The sequence below is a fragment of the Ammospiza nelsoni genome, chromosome 6, assembly GCF_027579445.1.
Source record: "Ammospiza nelsoni isolate bAmmNel1 chromosome 6, bAmmNel1.pri, whole genome shotgun sequence".
Classification (NCBI taxonomy): domain Eukaryota; kingdom Metazoa; phylum Chordata; class Aves; order Passeriformes; family Passerellidae; genus Ammospiza; species Ammospiza nelsoni.
Genome location: NC_080638.1, coordinates 41,528,842 through 41,543,851, shown reverse-complemented (window position 1 = coordinate 41,543,851; position 15,010 = coordinate 41,528,842). Strand labels below are relative to the sequence as shown.

The 15,010-nt window shown below is 48.2% G+C and overlaps 1 protein-coding gene across 4 annotated transcripts in view; it reads left to right on the top strand.

Annotated features, from left to right (window-relative positions):
• LTBP2 (latent transforming growth factor beta binding protein 2) overlaps positions 1 to 15,010 on the top strand; it is a 70,885-nt gene that overhangs the window by 18,442 nt on the left and 37,433 nt on the right. For all 4 annotated transcript variants that reach the window (XM_059473886.1, XM_059473884.1, XM_059473885.1 and 1 more), the window contains one exon: positions 14,205 to 14,386. In XM_059473886.1, the coding sequence (XP_059329869.1) occupies positions 14,205 to 14,386 (182 nt within the window). The remainder of the gene's footprint in view (positions 1 to 14,204; positions 14,387 to 15,010) is intronic.

Genomic DNA, 15,010 nt, shown 5'->3' with positions numbered 1-15,010 from the left:
CTGCCAGATGTGAGGGCTAGTGAATGGACCTGTGGGCATTCCCACTGCAGCTGTCATAGATCCTTTTCTGGGTGTGCTGGCAGTCTTGGAAAAATATGGATTGAAGGTCAGCTTGAATGTTGTGCTGAGCACAGGCATCAGTGCTGCAGAGTTACTTGTAGCCCTCAGTGTTTCTGTCTGGAGAGCTACTGGGTAAGAACCACTCCATCCTGGGCTGGCCTCTATGGTGTGCATTCTCTCTTCCTCCTGGGACTAAAGAAGAAGAAGATGTATTCAGTCTTACTTGAGCTCAACCCTTGCCCAGGGAAGGACAAGGCTAGGAGAAAGGCAGCTCTGAGTCTACTTTGCTGACACCAGAGCTGGTGATGCTCCAGCTGTCATCCCTGGAAATATAGGCTAAGCAGTGAGTACCACTTCCCAAGTCCCTTCAGCAGTCTGTGGCTCAGTGCAGATTTGGAGTCATGTGTCCAAGAGAGCCTGTGGAGACTTGTTAGCTGCTGCAGAAGCTGAGAGGGCCCCATTCTGTGTTGGGTGGAACAGCAAGTGCTCTGGAGAGCAAAATCCTGGGGGTGTTAGAGGCCCTCCCAGCATGGACTAGCTGCAAACCCTCCCTCTTCTTGATCTCAGCCTGAATCTCTGCCTGGAGAAGCAAAACCCTGATGGATGATTGTGCGGGTGGAGTTGCACCTCAGCCCAGAAGCTGAGCTAAATGGAAACAGCTTTGTTTTCCTAAGGCTGGAGTATCAGCAGAATTCATGTTTATTTAGCAGGGGGTGGAAAGGGTTTGTTCCCTTGCCCCTTACCCTCAGGATGGCTGACCAGATGCCTTTGACTCTGGCAGGGTGTGTGGAGGGTCCTGTTGCTGCCCCCTGAGAAGGTCCCTTCTGCCAGGGATATATAAATCTGTAGCCAGCATGTGTGCAAGGGAGCTGTGCTACCTGGATGGGAGGTGTGTGCTGGGTGATGGCTGCTTGCAAAGCAAGGCATCCTTCCTCTGGGAAGAGAAGCAGAGATGGCTGGGACCTGCAAAGGATTCCCCCAGTGATGCAGGCAAGGGAAAAGGACATAGCTATGGTGTCAGGTGCTGAGACACTGTGCAGACAGCTTAATGCAGCTAAGCTCTTGAGGGCAGGGAGCTTCCTGCTCTGAGAGGGTTCTGTTTAGGCAAGGCAGTTGTTGGGAGTTGCCTGGTGTTTTCAGGGTGGAAAAGGAAGAAGGCTGAGTTGCAACATGCCTGGCCCACTGATTTCTGATCCCAGACTCTCTGCAGCACCCTGGAGGAGACACCTCCTCCCTTCCTGATCAGAGGAAGTGCTGTATGCAGCCCTTGAGGAGCTGTGGCAAGCGCTCCTGGCCTGGGAACACTGGGAACCTCATGCCAGCAGGCAGGCTCTGCCAAAAATCTCTGTTCTCTCTCCTGGAAGCAAAGGATTAGAACAGCAGGGAGCAAACAGATGGGAGGATCTTGGGTGGGTGGCAGAGGTTGCTGGATGGAGAAAGTGTATTTCTCCCCATTTGAAAATTGTTCTCTTTCATTTGAAAATCCTGTCCCGGTGGTAGTCAAATGTCAAGCATGATCCTTTGCAAAGGGGAGTGGAGCCCATGGATGGATACAAAGCTGTCTGCCCTGGGGTCACCACTTAAACCACGACATTGAGAACTGTGGCTCGGCAAAATCAGTTTGATGAGCTTGTTGTCATTGAGGACTAGCAGATAGAACAAAAAGTTCACTGCAAGGTCACTTGCTTTTTAAAGATGCTGCTCCAAACAGAGGCAGATTTGTCTTAATTGTTAAAGCAGGATCTGGAGCCTCCTGTCTTGCCAGCTTTGAACTTTCCACATTCATGAGAAAAAGGGGAACTTGCTTACTGCCTTACTTGAGTTGCTGACGAGTGTCCAGGACTGTTTATCCACCATATGTCTAGCACTAGCAGGAGGTCTGTACTAGCTACATACTTATTGAATGCATCTTTGCTCTTCTGCTCACTTATGATTGTCACTCAGTCCACATTTATGAGTGTTGCAATTTATTAATATCCAAATATCAGAGAAAAAAAAAGCCAGACCTTGATGAGAAGCATCCCCCTGTTTAAGTGCATTCCTGTGGCATAGGCTGTGGCAGCTTTCCCACTTCATTTGGTATGGGACCAGCCCAGGAGATCCATAGTACACAATGTTGAATTCCCGGGGTAGAACACCGGTGCCAGCCTTGTGCCACTACAGTGTCTGTGCTTGTCACTCGAATGGCATATTTTCTCAGTGCAGATAAGCCCTAACTGCAGCTTTCTAAGGTGCTTCCCTTTGGCAGTATGGTTTTTACAAGGTAGCCAAACATTTACATTCCTTGATCCAAAGCCAACTTTGAGTAGATATCTGAGACATTGTTAAAAAATTGGAACTAAAAAGCCAGTGCCACTCCGGGTGAGAATATGTGAAAAGGAAAATATGTCACTCAGGACAATGGGATCTCCATAAGCTCCAGATCTAGGCCCCTTTCCTGCTTTGACATAGTCAAAAGTCCTTGGCAAGCTGGATGAGAAGCCTAAAGGAAAAACTCAAGCTACTCAAGAGGAGTGTAAATGCCATTTTTCTTATATTAAAAAAACCCTCCTATTTTTAAATTACATTATATACCTTCTCTAATCTGGCACCAGATTCAGTTGCTTTATTTTCTAGTGTTTTAAAGTTGTCAGCACCCTTCTGGTTTATATGTTTTATGTATTTACTTTCTAGGGGGTTGCATACCCTTCAGAGCAGCAGGAGAATAGCTGGCTTTCAGGCCCCTTTTCAAAACTCCAAATATGGTCTTTACATTAGACCTGGTTTTTCTGCACCTCCTTGGGAGCCATTCATGTAGCTTAATGCAGCCTTTAGGCAGTTCAAATGCACTTTTCCTTCTAACTGAGAGTGCTGCTACTGTCAGCTCAATCTGAGACTCCATGCAAGAGAGCAGGGTGCAGGGCAAGTACATTGTACATGTGGTAGGTAAGGTAGTACAGAAAATCCAGTTTATAGCCTATTTTATATACTATACATATATCATTTAGGACATTTATGACAATACAATTTATATAGCAGTTGTATAAAAAAGAAAGTTGTTAGAAGAGCACTAAGGCCACATGATCAAATACTGGGAAGAGCTTTCCTAATGCCTGAATTTGGATTGCCATCTATCTTGCTTTCAGCTCCCTTGTGCCTGTGGATTGCTGCAGTTTCTCATACCTGACTGTGTGTTGCCTTTTTTGGTTTAAACTGGTACTTCACTAAAATCAAAGCTGCTCTCTTTAGTTGAGAATGTTTCACATAAATCACCGGTGCTAGCAGGAAACAAGGGATTAATTGAAGTTTTAATTTGATACAAGAAGTGGTTGAAATGAAGATCTAAAAGTCTTCATATAAAATTTACTCGTTCTCTTTTCCTTTCTTCAGAAGCATCCTGAGAAATGCTGCCCTGAGTTCTTGATGCTTGGTGGGATTGGTACCTTGCTCTCCACACCACCTCATTTTTTTTCCACCTGTGTGAAAGCTCTCATTTAGGCAGAAACTAAACATCTAGACAGGAATTAAGAAGACATTCAGGCTGGAAGAATCTTATTTATCTATTGCTGCTGAAGGAAAAATATCCTCTATGCAAGGAAGAAATCTGGAAGCAAAGGCTAGGATTTTTCAGGGTAGAAGTGAAAAGCAAATTAGTCAATGGTGGGTAATTCATGTGGTGCATACCAGAGACTGACGGTGCTTAGGACCCAAGTCAGATGAGTTTTTTTCCCTGTACACCCTGGGCTCCTGCTCTGAGTCAAGGTATTCTTTATTGCCAGAAAAGATCTTGACAAATTGGAAAGAATTCTGAGGGAGGGAGGGAGCTGAGCGGAATGGTTAACAGACCCACATCTGCAAAACTGAGCCAAGTGTTGGCCTTGGAGGATGAGGAACATACTTGGAGGCTGAGGCTATCAGGATGGGGCAGAGTGTATTAGGTTGCCTGTAGCCTTGGCAGGGTGGCCATGATAATATTTCAATGGTATGGCTTTCTAAAAAGCAATGTGCCAAACTATTCCAGGGATGTAATGACAGGTTGATAATGACACTGAAGCTTTGCCTTCTCCATGACTTTGGAGCTCTGTTGTTGCTGAACTGGAGTCCAGGCACTGCCAAAGCAGGTGCAGGGCTCCATATCTCTTCTCAATGAGGAGTCTGGGAAACCTGTTCCTCCCTTGTAGTCCTTGGTGTGGGTGCTGAGGGCTATGTGAGAGAGGTCTAGAGCAGACTGATGGTCATGGTACTCCTGAAGTCACTGGCTTTGCCATCAGGCATCATGCTGACGTGGCCAGGAGTGTTCCTGGTTCCCAGACACCCACTAGGCATTTGGCTAGTGAGCACGTGGAGGGATGGAGCCGGTGCAGAACAGTACAGACTAAAAATCACCGGGATGCTCATTCCCTGATCCTCATCTGGAACGAGACTTCAAGAGTGGATAGCAAAGGTTACATCTCAGCTCAGCTCTCATGGATTGAGTGCTGAAGGTGCAGGAATCCTGTGTGTGGCTGGGGATGGAGCAATGTGAGAAGACCTAACAACACTGAGGTAATAGATCCAAAGGCCAGGACATCCTGCTGGGTGTTTAACCATGATTTTAGCTTAAAATATGTCTTAGATCTACAGTGTTCCCAGGATGAGTGGGAGACCACCTGCTGTAGATGAAAAGCCTTCACTTCTTCAGATGAGAGCACTACACACATCTCTTCACGTTGTTGCTCTCATGCTGTGTGTGTGTGTTCATCCACAAACTCCTCACCCCCCTCACATGCCTGGGATGAGAGAGGCATTTCTAGTCCTCTCTGTGTCCTGTGTAGAGCAGTGGGCAGGCAGCTGGCTCCCCCCACTCCCAGGGGTGCATGTGGGTGCAAGGATGAATAGGCTAAAGTGTTTTCTCAGGGCTTTGAAGCTGGCAGCCGAGTGAAGGGGGTGGGTGTTGCTAGTCAACAAGATGGAAATGAAACTCAAATGTGCTTGTTTTCTCACTGTGTTATGGGGAAGATGAGTGACCTCCCTGCAGCCAGTGTTGAGCTTTTCTCTGCCTGATGCTTCTGCAGCAGGTTTCATTAGATGGCAGCCAGGCCCTCAGCTTGCAGCTGTTGTGTCTTGTGGAAACAGAGGGCCCTTTGAGATGGAGATCTGTGCTCTGTGTGTACAAGCACAGGTTGATGTGTTGTCCTCTCCTCTTGTATGCCACTGCCCTAAGCACAGATCCTTCCCTGCCAGGTAGGACCCTGTACTGGGGAGTGTGGGGAGCAGGAGAGGGGCAGAGGAGGCATTGCTGTGGTTGGTGGGGGGTTGAACCTCGGTGGGGTGGTCACAGTGTGTGACTGACAGCTCATTGTGTGACTGACAGAGCCCACTGTGTGACAGACAGCCCATTGCTGACTGACAGCCCATTGTGTGACTGACAGCCCACTGTGTGAGTGACACCCCATTGTGTGACTGACAGCCCATTGTGTGACTAACAGCCCATTGCTGACTGACAGCCCACTGTGTGACTGACAGCCCACTGTGTGACTGACAGCCCATTGTGTGACTGACACCCCATTGCTGACTGACAGCCCACTGTGTGACTGACAGCCCATTGTGTGACAGACAGCGCACTGTGTGACTGACAGCCCATTGTGTGACTGACAGCCCACTGTGTGACTGACAGCCCATTGTGTGACAGACAGCCCATTGCTGACTGACAGCCCACTTTGTGACTGACAGCCCATTGCTGACTGACAGCCCAGCTCTGGCTGTGCCAGCAGCTTGTGCCAGGGCTTGTGGTGGAGCACAGGCTGCGGCCATGGCGTGATGGCTGCAGTGAGATGGTGACACTGATGGTGACCTGCGTGTGATGGCAGCTGTTAGGATGCTTCTGCATGTGTCTCTAATCACTAAGGTGTGAGACTGCCTGTGTGACTGCATTTGGCAGCAGTGCTGTGCCTGTTGATTGTGCTGCTCAGCACCAGCCCCTCCATGCAGCAGGGAAGCCAACTGAGGCAGTTTTGTCACTGTTCCAGCCCAAAGGAGTGTGCAGCTGAGCACCACAGGCCATCCTGGGCAGTTCTGACAGAGAGGTGGTTCCTTGCCTGGTCTCCCTCACCACTGAAATCCCAGTTTTAGTCTATGGAGTGTTCAAGATATGGCCCAAATGTGGCATTTGTAATCAAGTAACCTGGCATGGTTCCTCTGTTGGCTCCACTTGGAGCTCAGAGCAGTTGCAGGCTGCATTTTTATTTTTGGCTTTGGCCTGCACTTCAGCTCTGGAGACAAGCAGATTGCAGACAGCTCTTTATCACATTTGGCATTTGGAAATCATTATTCTGGCCGTTTAATGGATCAGCACTAAGGTCTGATGGATGCACAGTCTGCAGCTCCTAGTGACCACCTGATGCCATGTCCTTGAGCAGGGCATGTTTCTGCAGCCTCACTGGGCCAGGCAGGTGCTGTTCCCATGCTTGGAGAGTTGGACTTCTTCCAGGGAGTCAGTTGCTCACTGCCTAATACATGAGAGCAAAGAAGAGCATTCAACAGAGTGGCAGGTGGCATGTGTGGCACATGTGGAAAAGGAAGGGCATTTAATGTCAGCAGAGAGCTGTGTGGAGGCATGTGAGCAGCCACTTTGGCTAAGGAGAAAATTGGATCCCAAGAGACTGGTTGAAAAGGACTTGTTAGTTGTCTGTGGGCTTAGAGGGGTTCAGTTACGTATGTGGTGTCTGGCAACTCCTGAACAGATAAAATTAGAGTTCACAGCCCTCTGTCTCTCTGTTCTCACACAGTACATGGCAGGCTGGGAGCCAGCTAGGATGGCTCTGCAGCACTGGCACTGCTTTGGGGGCCAGAAGAAGGTAGATGCCAAGGTGGTGGTGATGGAGTCTGAGCTTGGTGGCATGAAGCAGACAGCTGGTGATTCTGCTGCCCCATGGACTTGCACATCTACTACATCAACTGCTGCTACAGTTTGTAGTGAGAGATTCAGAGAAATCTTGGCCAGCCACTCGCACATATGTCAAGTGGAGCTGGAGTTACCCCTGCAACATGGCACAGGTGAGAGCCCAAAATAAGAGCCATGTGGGCTCTATGAGAGCCTCTTCATCACTGTGGTAAAGGATAGGGCTGGCACCTGGGTGCTGGATTGACATGACTCTTGGCATGTGCCAGTGACAGAGTGTAATGTGCATCAGGGAGCCTGACACATGTTCTTGGCCCTGCAGCCCCACTTTGTGGGTGCTGTTTGTGCCCTCCCACACAAAGGGTGTCATCAGTGACACTCTGCCAACAGCAGCTCTAGAGGTCTTGGAGGGGAAGAAAGATTTTAATGACTTGCACCTTGATGTCCCTGCGATGGTCCAGGTGCCAGTGTCTCGTGTCCTGTTTTGCATGGCATCTGGCTGTAGATGTCTGTGGACCTGGCCCAAAGGCACCAAGCAGTCATTCTTGTGGCCTTCATGGTACATAGATTCTGCTTGGCTCTCCCAGGAAGGTCTTATTCCTGTGGAGGCTGGCAACTGCTTCTCCTGTGCAGGAGAACTTCCCTTGCCTTCCATCAAATGCTGGGGAGCATGAGCTTCAGACTTCAGGGACTCCTCATTTCAATGGTAGGTACCAGGGCTGAAGACACCAGCAGGAGGGACAGCAGGCAGGTTTCAGTGGTATTTCTGCTGCTCTGGAGATAATAAACTGAGCCAGGATTTATGGACCTAATGTGGGTGAAGTCAGGTACCTTGTACAGTGTGGTTTTCCCCCTCCTCCCAGAGTCTTAACAGAGCTGTCTTTCTTGTCATGTTTGTGAGCTAATTGATAATAAACTGGAGTGATCTCTAAGCAATGCCTCTCCTGTGCCTGAGCCCTGAATCCTTTCTGCCTGCTGAGGAACCTATTTGGAATCCAAGAAAGGGGAAGTTTCTGGTTTGCAGTCAATTTACTGCTTTCCAAGGCTGGCTGCTTCTCTTTCCCCCATAGACACAGATGCTGGTGTTAAGGCTGCCCATTCTTCTGTTATGCTTTAGTGGAAAATCAGCAACTGCTGAGCATTACAAAGGGGGAAGTGAATCACTGATTTTGGTCCCTGTGGCCCCAAGCAGGGAGGGCATCTTGCCAGAGGGACAGGCAGATGGACAAGACAGACACCAAATATATTGTTCAGCATTTAAAATCCAGGGGAGAACCTGCCTGTTGCCCTGGCAGGTTATCAGGGATTGAGCATGACTCAGTCCCTGTCCTGGCTGAGCCCACTCATGTGGAGATGCACATGCAGGCTGCAGTCTGGAGTAACTGGGGTGCACTGACCATGGACTCTGCTCCCAGCCCACGGGCAGCACATCTTCTTTCTGGGTACCTGGAGGCAGCAACTGCATCCCAAGCAGCAAGCTGGTTATATTTGGAGAGATGGAGCTTGTTGGGCCCTGATATGGGGTTTTCTAGACCCTGGGAAGATATTTTCTTCTCTGATATCTGCTTATCTTCAGATTGGTTTTGGCCAGTGCTATTGTTGCCCTTCTGAGAATTGTCCCTTAGGTCTCAATAGTCTCTGTCATCTTTCCCTGATCTTCAGCATGAACATCAGAAGATTTGTTTCCAGCTGGAAGAGTAAATTTCCAATCCTCATCTCCTCTGTCCGTTCCTTGTCTGGGGTTAGTGCCCCTCCCTGCTGACCACACTGCCCAGGACTCACTCTCTCCACAGTGCCTCAAGCCATCCACCCTGCTGTGGTCTGTCAGGCTTTGGCTGGGGAGAGGGTGAGGCAGGCTGGATGAAAAACCAGTAATACTCTTGTGGTACTTGGCTCGGCATTTCTTTTACACAAATAGAAAAAAGCCCCACCGTTTCCCAGCTCACTAGCACTCTGGCCAAAGTCAACAGCTGGATGAAGAGCAGCCGATAGAAGCTAAATCCAGGAAAGACTGAGGTGTTGCTGCTGGGGAGAGGGAAGTGCTTTGAAGAGTTTGCCACCTTTGCCTCTAGCTCCAAGGAGGATGCCTGGTGTTAAGTCACTAAGAGAACAGTTTGCCCACCTGTACTCCCTCTGGCTTTTGCTTACCCAGAGAATCGTGATCACCAGGAGTGATCAGAGATTTGCAAATAGTTTCTATATACAGTGGGTTAGGAAAATAATATTGTTTTCCAGATACCTCAGTCTCAGTGATTTAGACTTGGTTATTGTGACTCTGCGTATCTAATCTTGAAATTGCAGGCTTTAAAAAAACCCTGTTGTTGATTCAGAAAACAGAAGTCCTCCTATCCATCTGTGCAGTTTCTGGGAGTCTGCCAGCTCAGCCCTCAGTGGAGTGACAGGAAATCACTCACCTGCTCTGTTCAGAGAAAGGGCACCTTGTAGGTTCATCTGGGACTGGCAGCAGAGCCATGATATCCAGAGCATACAATATTTTTGTACCTTCTCTACCCTGCTAAGACTGAAGTAAATATAGAGCAGGGTTCAAGTGGTACCAAAATTCATTGAAAATAAAGTGTTTACACACAAAAATGCTGTGGTGATGTGTGGGATCGCTTGGTGAATGAAATACAAGTGTTATTTGGGTCCTGCAGGGATATGTAGCACAAGAATGTAGGGGACCAGACCTCCCTTAGTTCTCTTGACTTCTACCATGTGTCCTCAGGCTTACAGAGGATCCAGGCCATTGACCTGCACCTCAGAATAGGGCAGCTAAAAGTGCTTGTTGGATAGTTTTGACCTGTTGCAGATGTGGGTCAATCTGTCTGCACAGCTTCCTCCCATCCCAAATCTCTTAATTCTGATAAGCACCCAATACCTATAGGTGTTTCCATGGGAAGGTGACTGAGGTCTCTCAGCTGGACCTTTCAGCTGGTAGAAATCAGCAGGAGTGCTCACATCCATGCTCCTGGAAGGAGAACTCTGCTCCCTCTGCCTTCCCTCCTTGCCCCATGTTCTGTCCTGGATCACTGCCACCGTGAGCTCCAGAGGTGGGTGCTACAGGACAGCCCAGAAGGAGAGGGGTCCTCGGAGTCTGCATGCTGATTTTGCCCTACAGGCTGTCCCTGACACAGAGAAAGTTGTCAGCAGCTCTGATGGAAGAAGAGCAGGCAGTTGTCTGTAAAAGGAGAGACCACTACCTCTTTGCAGAGATGTGTGCTGGCCACGTGCCTGGCTGAAGGAGTGGAAGTGAGTGATACCATGTTGGGGGAGGCTGTAAGACTGAATGAATATGAGGCCCTGGGACTTTTAGTGACTGGAACGTAGTGCTTGAAGTGTCAAACTCCTCTGCCTGTTCATTGCCTCTTCTCAAGCAGGTGAAGGCATGGAGTGTGGCAACACAAGCTCCACACTGCTGATTTGGAGCTACCCCATCTGTTTCCCATCCTCACCCTTCCCCCTAGGACAGCCACACCACTGAGAGAACCTGTGGCAGTGCAAATCCCTGGGAACTGGCCAAGCTCTGGCCCTATGTTTATTAGGATCCATGAAGTGGAAAGGGATTGCTAATGGCTTCTGATCAGATCTGTACTGCTGTGGTGAGCTCAGGTGTATTTCCTGAGACACTTCAAGCAAGCCAGTCCCTGTCTGCCCAGCATGGACTGATTCTGAAGGTTTGGACGGGAAAAAACACTGTTTTGTTTTCCCTGACCATGAGCCAGCTGCTCAGCACGACAAATTGAGATGGAAGGATGCCTTTTGCCATTGACTTCTGTAGCTCAGGCTTGAATGGTATTACTCAACTCAGTCCACAAATCCCAGAGCTCATCCGCCTAGAATAGAACCAAATAAACAAATTAATTCAAAGCAAATCTGACCCCCCCACACCTCCTCCCTGCTTCAACTCACACTGGAATGCTTTGCCAATGAGATCTCAGTAGGATGACTTTTCCTCAAGTGTTGCAAACCATAATGTTCCTACTCTATTTTTCCTTTGTGAAGTTGGCACTGCCCCTTGTAGTAAGGTCATGTAATCCCTCTTTCTTTGGAACTGAAATGCTAATGATTATTTTATTTAAAACCCTTCTCATGTTGTTGTTATGGGGTTTTGTGGGTTTTGTTACAAAATTTGGTAATCCTGGGAATGACAAGAGATATTCCTAAAGACAAAGGGTGAAGTTCCCTCAGGCAGGCAGTGCGTAGAGCCCAGCCAAGCTCTGCTACTTGCACACAGCATGCTCCCTTTTCTCAAGGGTAGACGTGATGTGAGGGTTTTCAGGCAGAAGAGCTGATATTTTCCTCTGTTATGCTACCTGTCACCTTCACTCAGTGACTCTTCAGATGCCAGGGCCGGCACTAGGACAGTCACTGTGTTTGGGGGAATGCACTTCTTTTCCTCAGGGTGCTTCCATCTCTGCAGGAAAAGACCTTGGAATCCCAGACATGTTCACCCATATGACTGTGCTTGTGATCTCTTACTGGAAATCAGAGAACAAATGTACCTGAGCTTCCAAGGTCTGGTAGCTCCTCCCTAGCCTCCCTAGAGTTCCATACGGCTTTTCCTTTGTCACTAACAAAATTAGCAGTAGCACACCAGGTGACAAAGCAGTACATCAGAAATTCCTTTTCTGGCTGCAGGGCTGAATTAGTAGCTCAGAAATGTGTGGGCAGGCCATGCCTGGCTGCCTTGGCCATCTGGGGTGGGTGGTACTCTGCAGAATCTCAGGGGAGCTTCTGAAAGGGACTGAGGCAGAACTGAAATAAGGTTCACTTCTCTTTAATTATTCTGGCTAGCCTTGCTGATTATTGAAAAACAAGCGCTATTTACTGTCCTCATCTCAGTTTAAATCTTGATTTTAGCAAGACAAGAAATATTTTTGTCAGCACACTCTCCTCTGCTGAAGGGATGTATTGGGAGTTTGGGAATCCACCACTGAGGTTTTTGCAGAAGGAAGAGATCTATACTGCTGTATGTAGGCCTGCTTTCTAGTAAGGAATCATTTGGCTTCAGTTTGCAGATGTTGTCAGCTCTTTACACTTGGTATTTTGTTCCTGTGGATAAACCTGTGCCCTCTAATCAGAGCACCTTTTCTTTATTCTAAATTGAAGAGATTGAATACTTTATGTTTCTTACAGAAAGGCATTTTCACTAGTCCCCCAATTATTTCCATCATGTTTTTTCCTGTATTCTCTCCATATTTTTCACATCCCTTAGAAGATGTGACATATTTTACATCACAGGTAGGGTGATATTATAGCATGTATACACCCTCCTGTGATGAGGACGTGTAGGGAGGCAAAATACCTCCCTGTTCCTGCAGTGTTTCAATGTCCTAATGTCAGAGCATTGAACTGACAGTTCATATTTAATTGCTTGTCATTAGCCCTGAAATCTTCTCTGAATTGCTGTTTTCCAGGATCATCTCCAACTATCTGCAGCTGCTGCCTGCATTCCTTCTTCCTAGAAGTGTAATCCTGCATTTGGCTCTATTAAAATCCCATGTTGCTTGGATGTATTTACCCTCCACAGAGATCCAAACTGCTCTGTGTGATTGCTCTGTTCTCATCACAATACACCACATTGCAAATTTTTGTGTCAGCAGCACACATTATCAATGTGGATTGTATGTTTATTTAGAAATAAAAATATTTATTTCCAGATGAAATTCTTGAATCATGCCAGGCCTCATACTGATCACCCTGGAACCCATCTAATTCCCTCCCCAGTGACAACTACTTCTTGTGTTCTGTTTCACAGCCAGTTTGTTATTAATTTTGCATGTGCCTGATTGACATCGTACTGCCTGTTTATTTTTTTATGGAAATAGCATAGGCTCTCAGATGGTTGGTGTGCATGTGTCTAATTCTATCAAATTATGAAAATGGACTCCTTTGACAAGAGTGGTTCTTCACAGACCTCCTTGACTCCACATCAGTTTGTATTCCTTTGGTTTAGTTCCCAGATAATTGACCTGTGTGTCATCTTTTCCATTGTTCAGGGCTGATTTTGGGCTTGCTGGCTGACAGTTACCTTGTGTGTTGTTCTTGACCTGCTGGAATACCAGCACAGCATGAGCTCCCTTTCCATCTCCCCAGATCTTATTGTTATTCCAAGCCATCCAAGGAATGTCTGCAAGGCAGAGCTGCTGTCAGCCAATTCTCATTGAATCACCCAGACCTGTTTGGTTTAGAAATTTGCCTTTCCTGTAGACACTGTAACACATCTCCTCTGCTGACTGTGACAGGGAAGATAGTAAAGACCACAGAATGGGAAAGGCCTCTCTGGGCACTTCAGTGGGAAGTGCCACTCTTTGCCTCAGCCACCTTTGTCAGAGATGGAGGTGTTGGACAGGGTACGCAGAAGAGTTGTCAGTACTGAAGTTCAGTTAGAGAGGCATCCAAGGCTGGAACTTTCAAAGAAACCCAAGGAGCATGTGGGCAGCCAACTTGTTTTGGCCATTGGCTGTACCAAGCCTTTTTCCTTGCAGGTAGTGCAGGTGAGAGTGAGATGATTTTGTTGGAAAGCAGAGTACCCTCTTGGAGGCTTAGTGCTGCAGTCAGTAAAAGGAAATGGGAGCAAATGCAGTAGATCAAGATCTTTAACACAAAGAGCTCTGCCTTGTGGCCTACATGGCTTTGTAAATGAGTGTGTATGAGATTGACCTTGAGAGCTGGATGGCTTCTCTGTGCTTAGTCCCCCGAGAGTACCAAAAGCCATCAATGCAGTTAGTGCAGAAAGTTGTAACTGCTCTTACAGACTTCTTGGTCATTCTCTCGTTTGTGACTCTCAGGGGCCAAGTTTTGTGTATTTGCTTGGTCTGGCCTCTTCTCTGACTGTCTTACTGTTTTTAGTGCTTGTTTGGGGCTGGGAAGGCAGGTCCTGAGAAAACTTCCACCATAAGAACATGTGTATTTGGAGCTGCTTACATTTGCTATGGTCAAGGAACAAACTTGAGTGTGACGGGCAGGTAGAGGTTCTTCAAGGCAGCCAAAGCATCCCTGTGGAAGGACAGCCTGATGTGATGGTACAGAGGGGGTGTCTTGGTGAATGGCGTGTCCTGCCAGGCTCAGGCCATGGGGCATGGTTCCTAGAGGGGAACAGTGTGCCATGGTGATGACTGAAAGTAGGGGAGGAGTGGGATCCTGCACAGGTGGATGAATCTCTGTGTCCAGGTGGCAGCTCAGGCAGCTTGGCAGTGGAGGTTGTTGTTACATTGGTGGACAGGCACTGTGGGTTAGTGCAGTCACCTGTGAGGCATATTGGTCCATTTTTTCTCTTCCACAGGATTCAGAGCAGAATTGGCTCTCCTGTCTCCCCTCAGCACACAGTGTCCTCAAGGACTGTGCGGCGTTACCCAGCCAACAATGGCCAGCTCACCTCTAATGCACTCCCCAATGGGAATGGACATGAGCAGAGCAGACCTGGCCCACACGCTGTTTCCCAGGAGCACACCTTGTCTGCCAAAGGTAAGATCTGTAGGGCTGTCACTCCTTTGGGTCTTCTTGTTGGGGTCATGGAAAGGGCAACAGTTTAACTGGGGATTCCCAAGAAACCATGGATTCCCAGGACTGTGCTGCTCAGTGGAATGAAAAGGGAAGGTCAGCATGGGCATTGCTGGGCTTGGCAAAGAAAGGGGCTCTACTGAAGGAGGACACATCAGGGGAGCAAAATGCTGATGGCTTGAAACAGGAGCCAGGGCTTTTGCCAATTGCATCTCAGAGATGTTGAACATCACCCCAGCCCCGAAGAGGAATTGCCTCAGTGTGTAGGAATGGTGTCTCCCAGCTTACTCCTCAGTCTGAGCAGCTCTCAAGGTCAGATTGTGCAACCACCATCTATTTCTTCCCTTTGGCTGCTGCCTTGATGCCTTCTGACATGAGCAGGGATTAGGCCAGGCTGCTGGGACATGCAGATGCTGAGCCCAATGCTTTCCCAGCTAGGACAGATGCCAGTTGTCTTCTGCAGCTTGGTTCCCTCCTGAAGCTATGGTTCCCCAAGGAGGCACCTCAGCCCCTGTGAGTAGGGCCATGAACCCAGCTGAAGCTGTAATCTGAAAGTGGGGATTGAAACAGGGAGTGGGGTGAGCACAG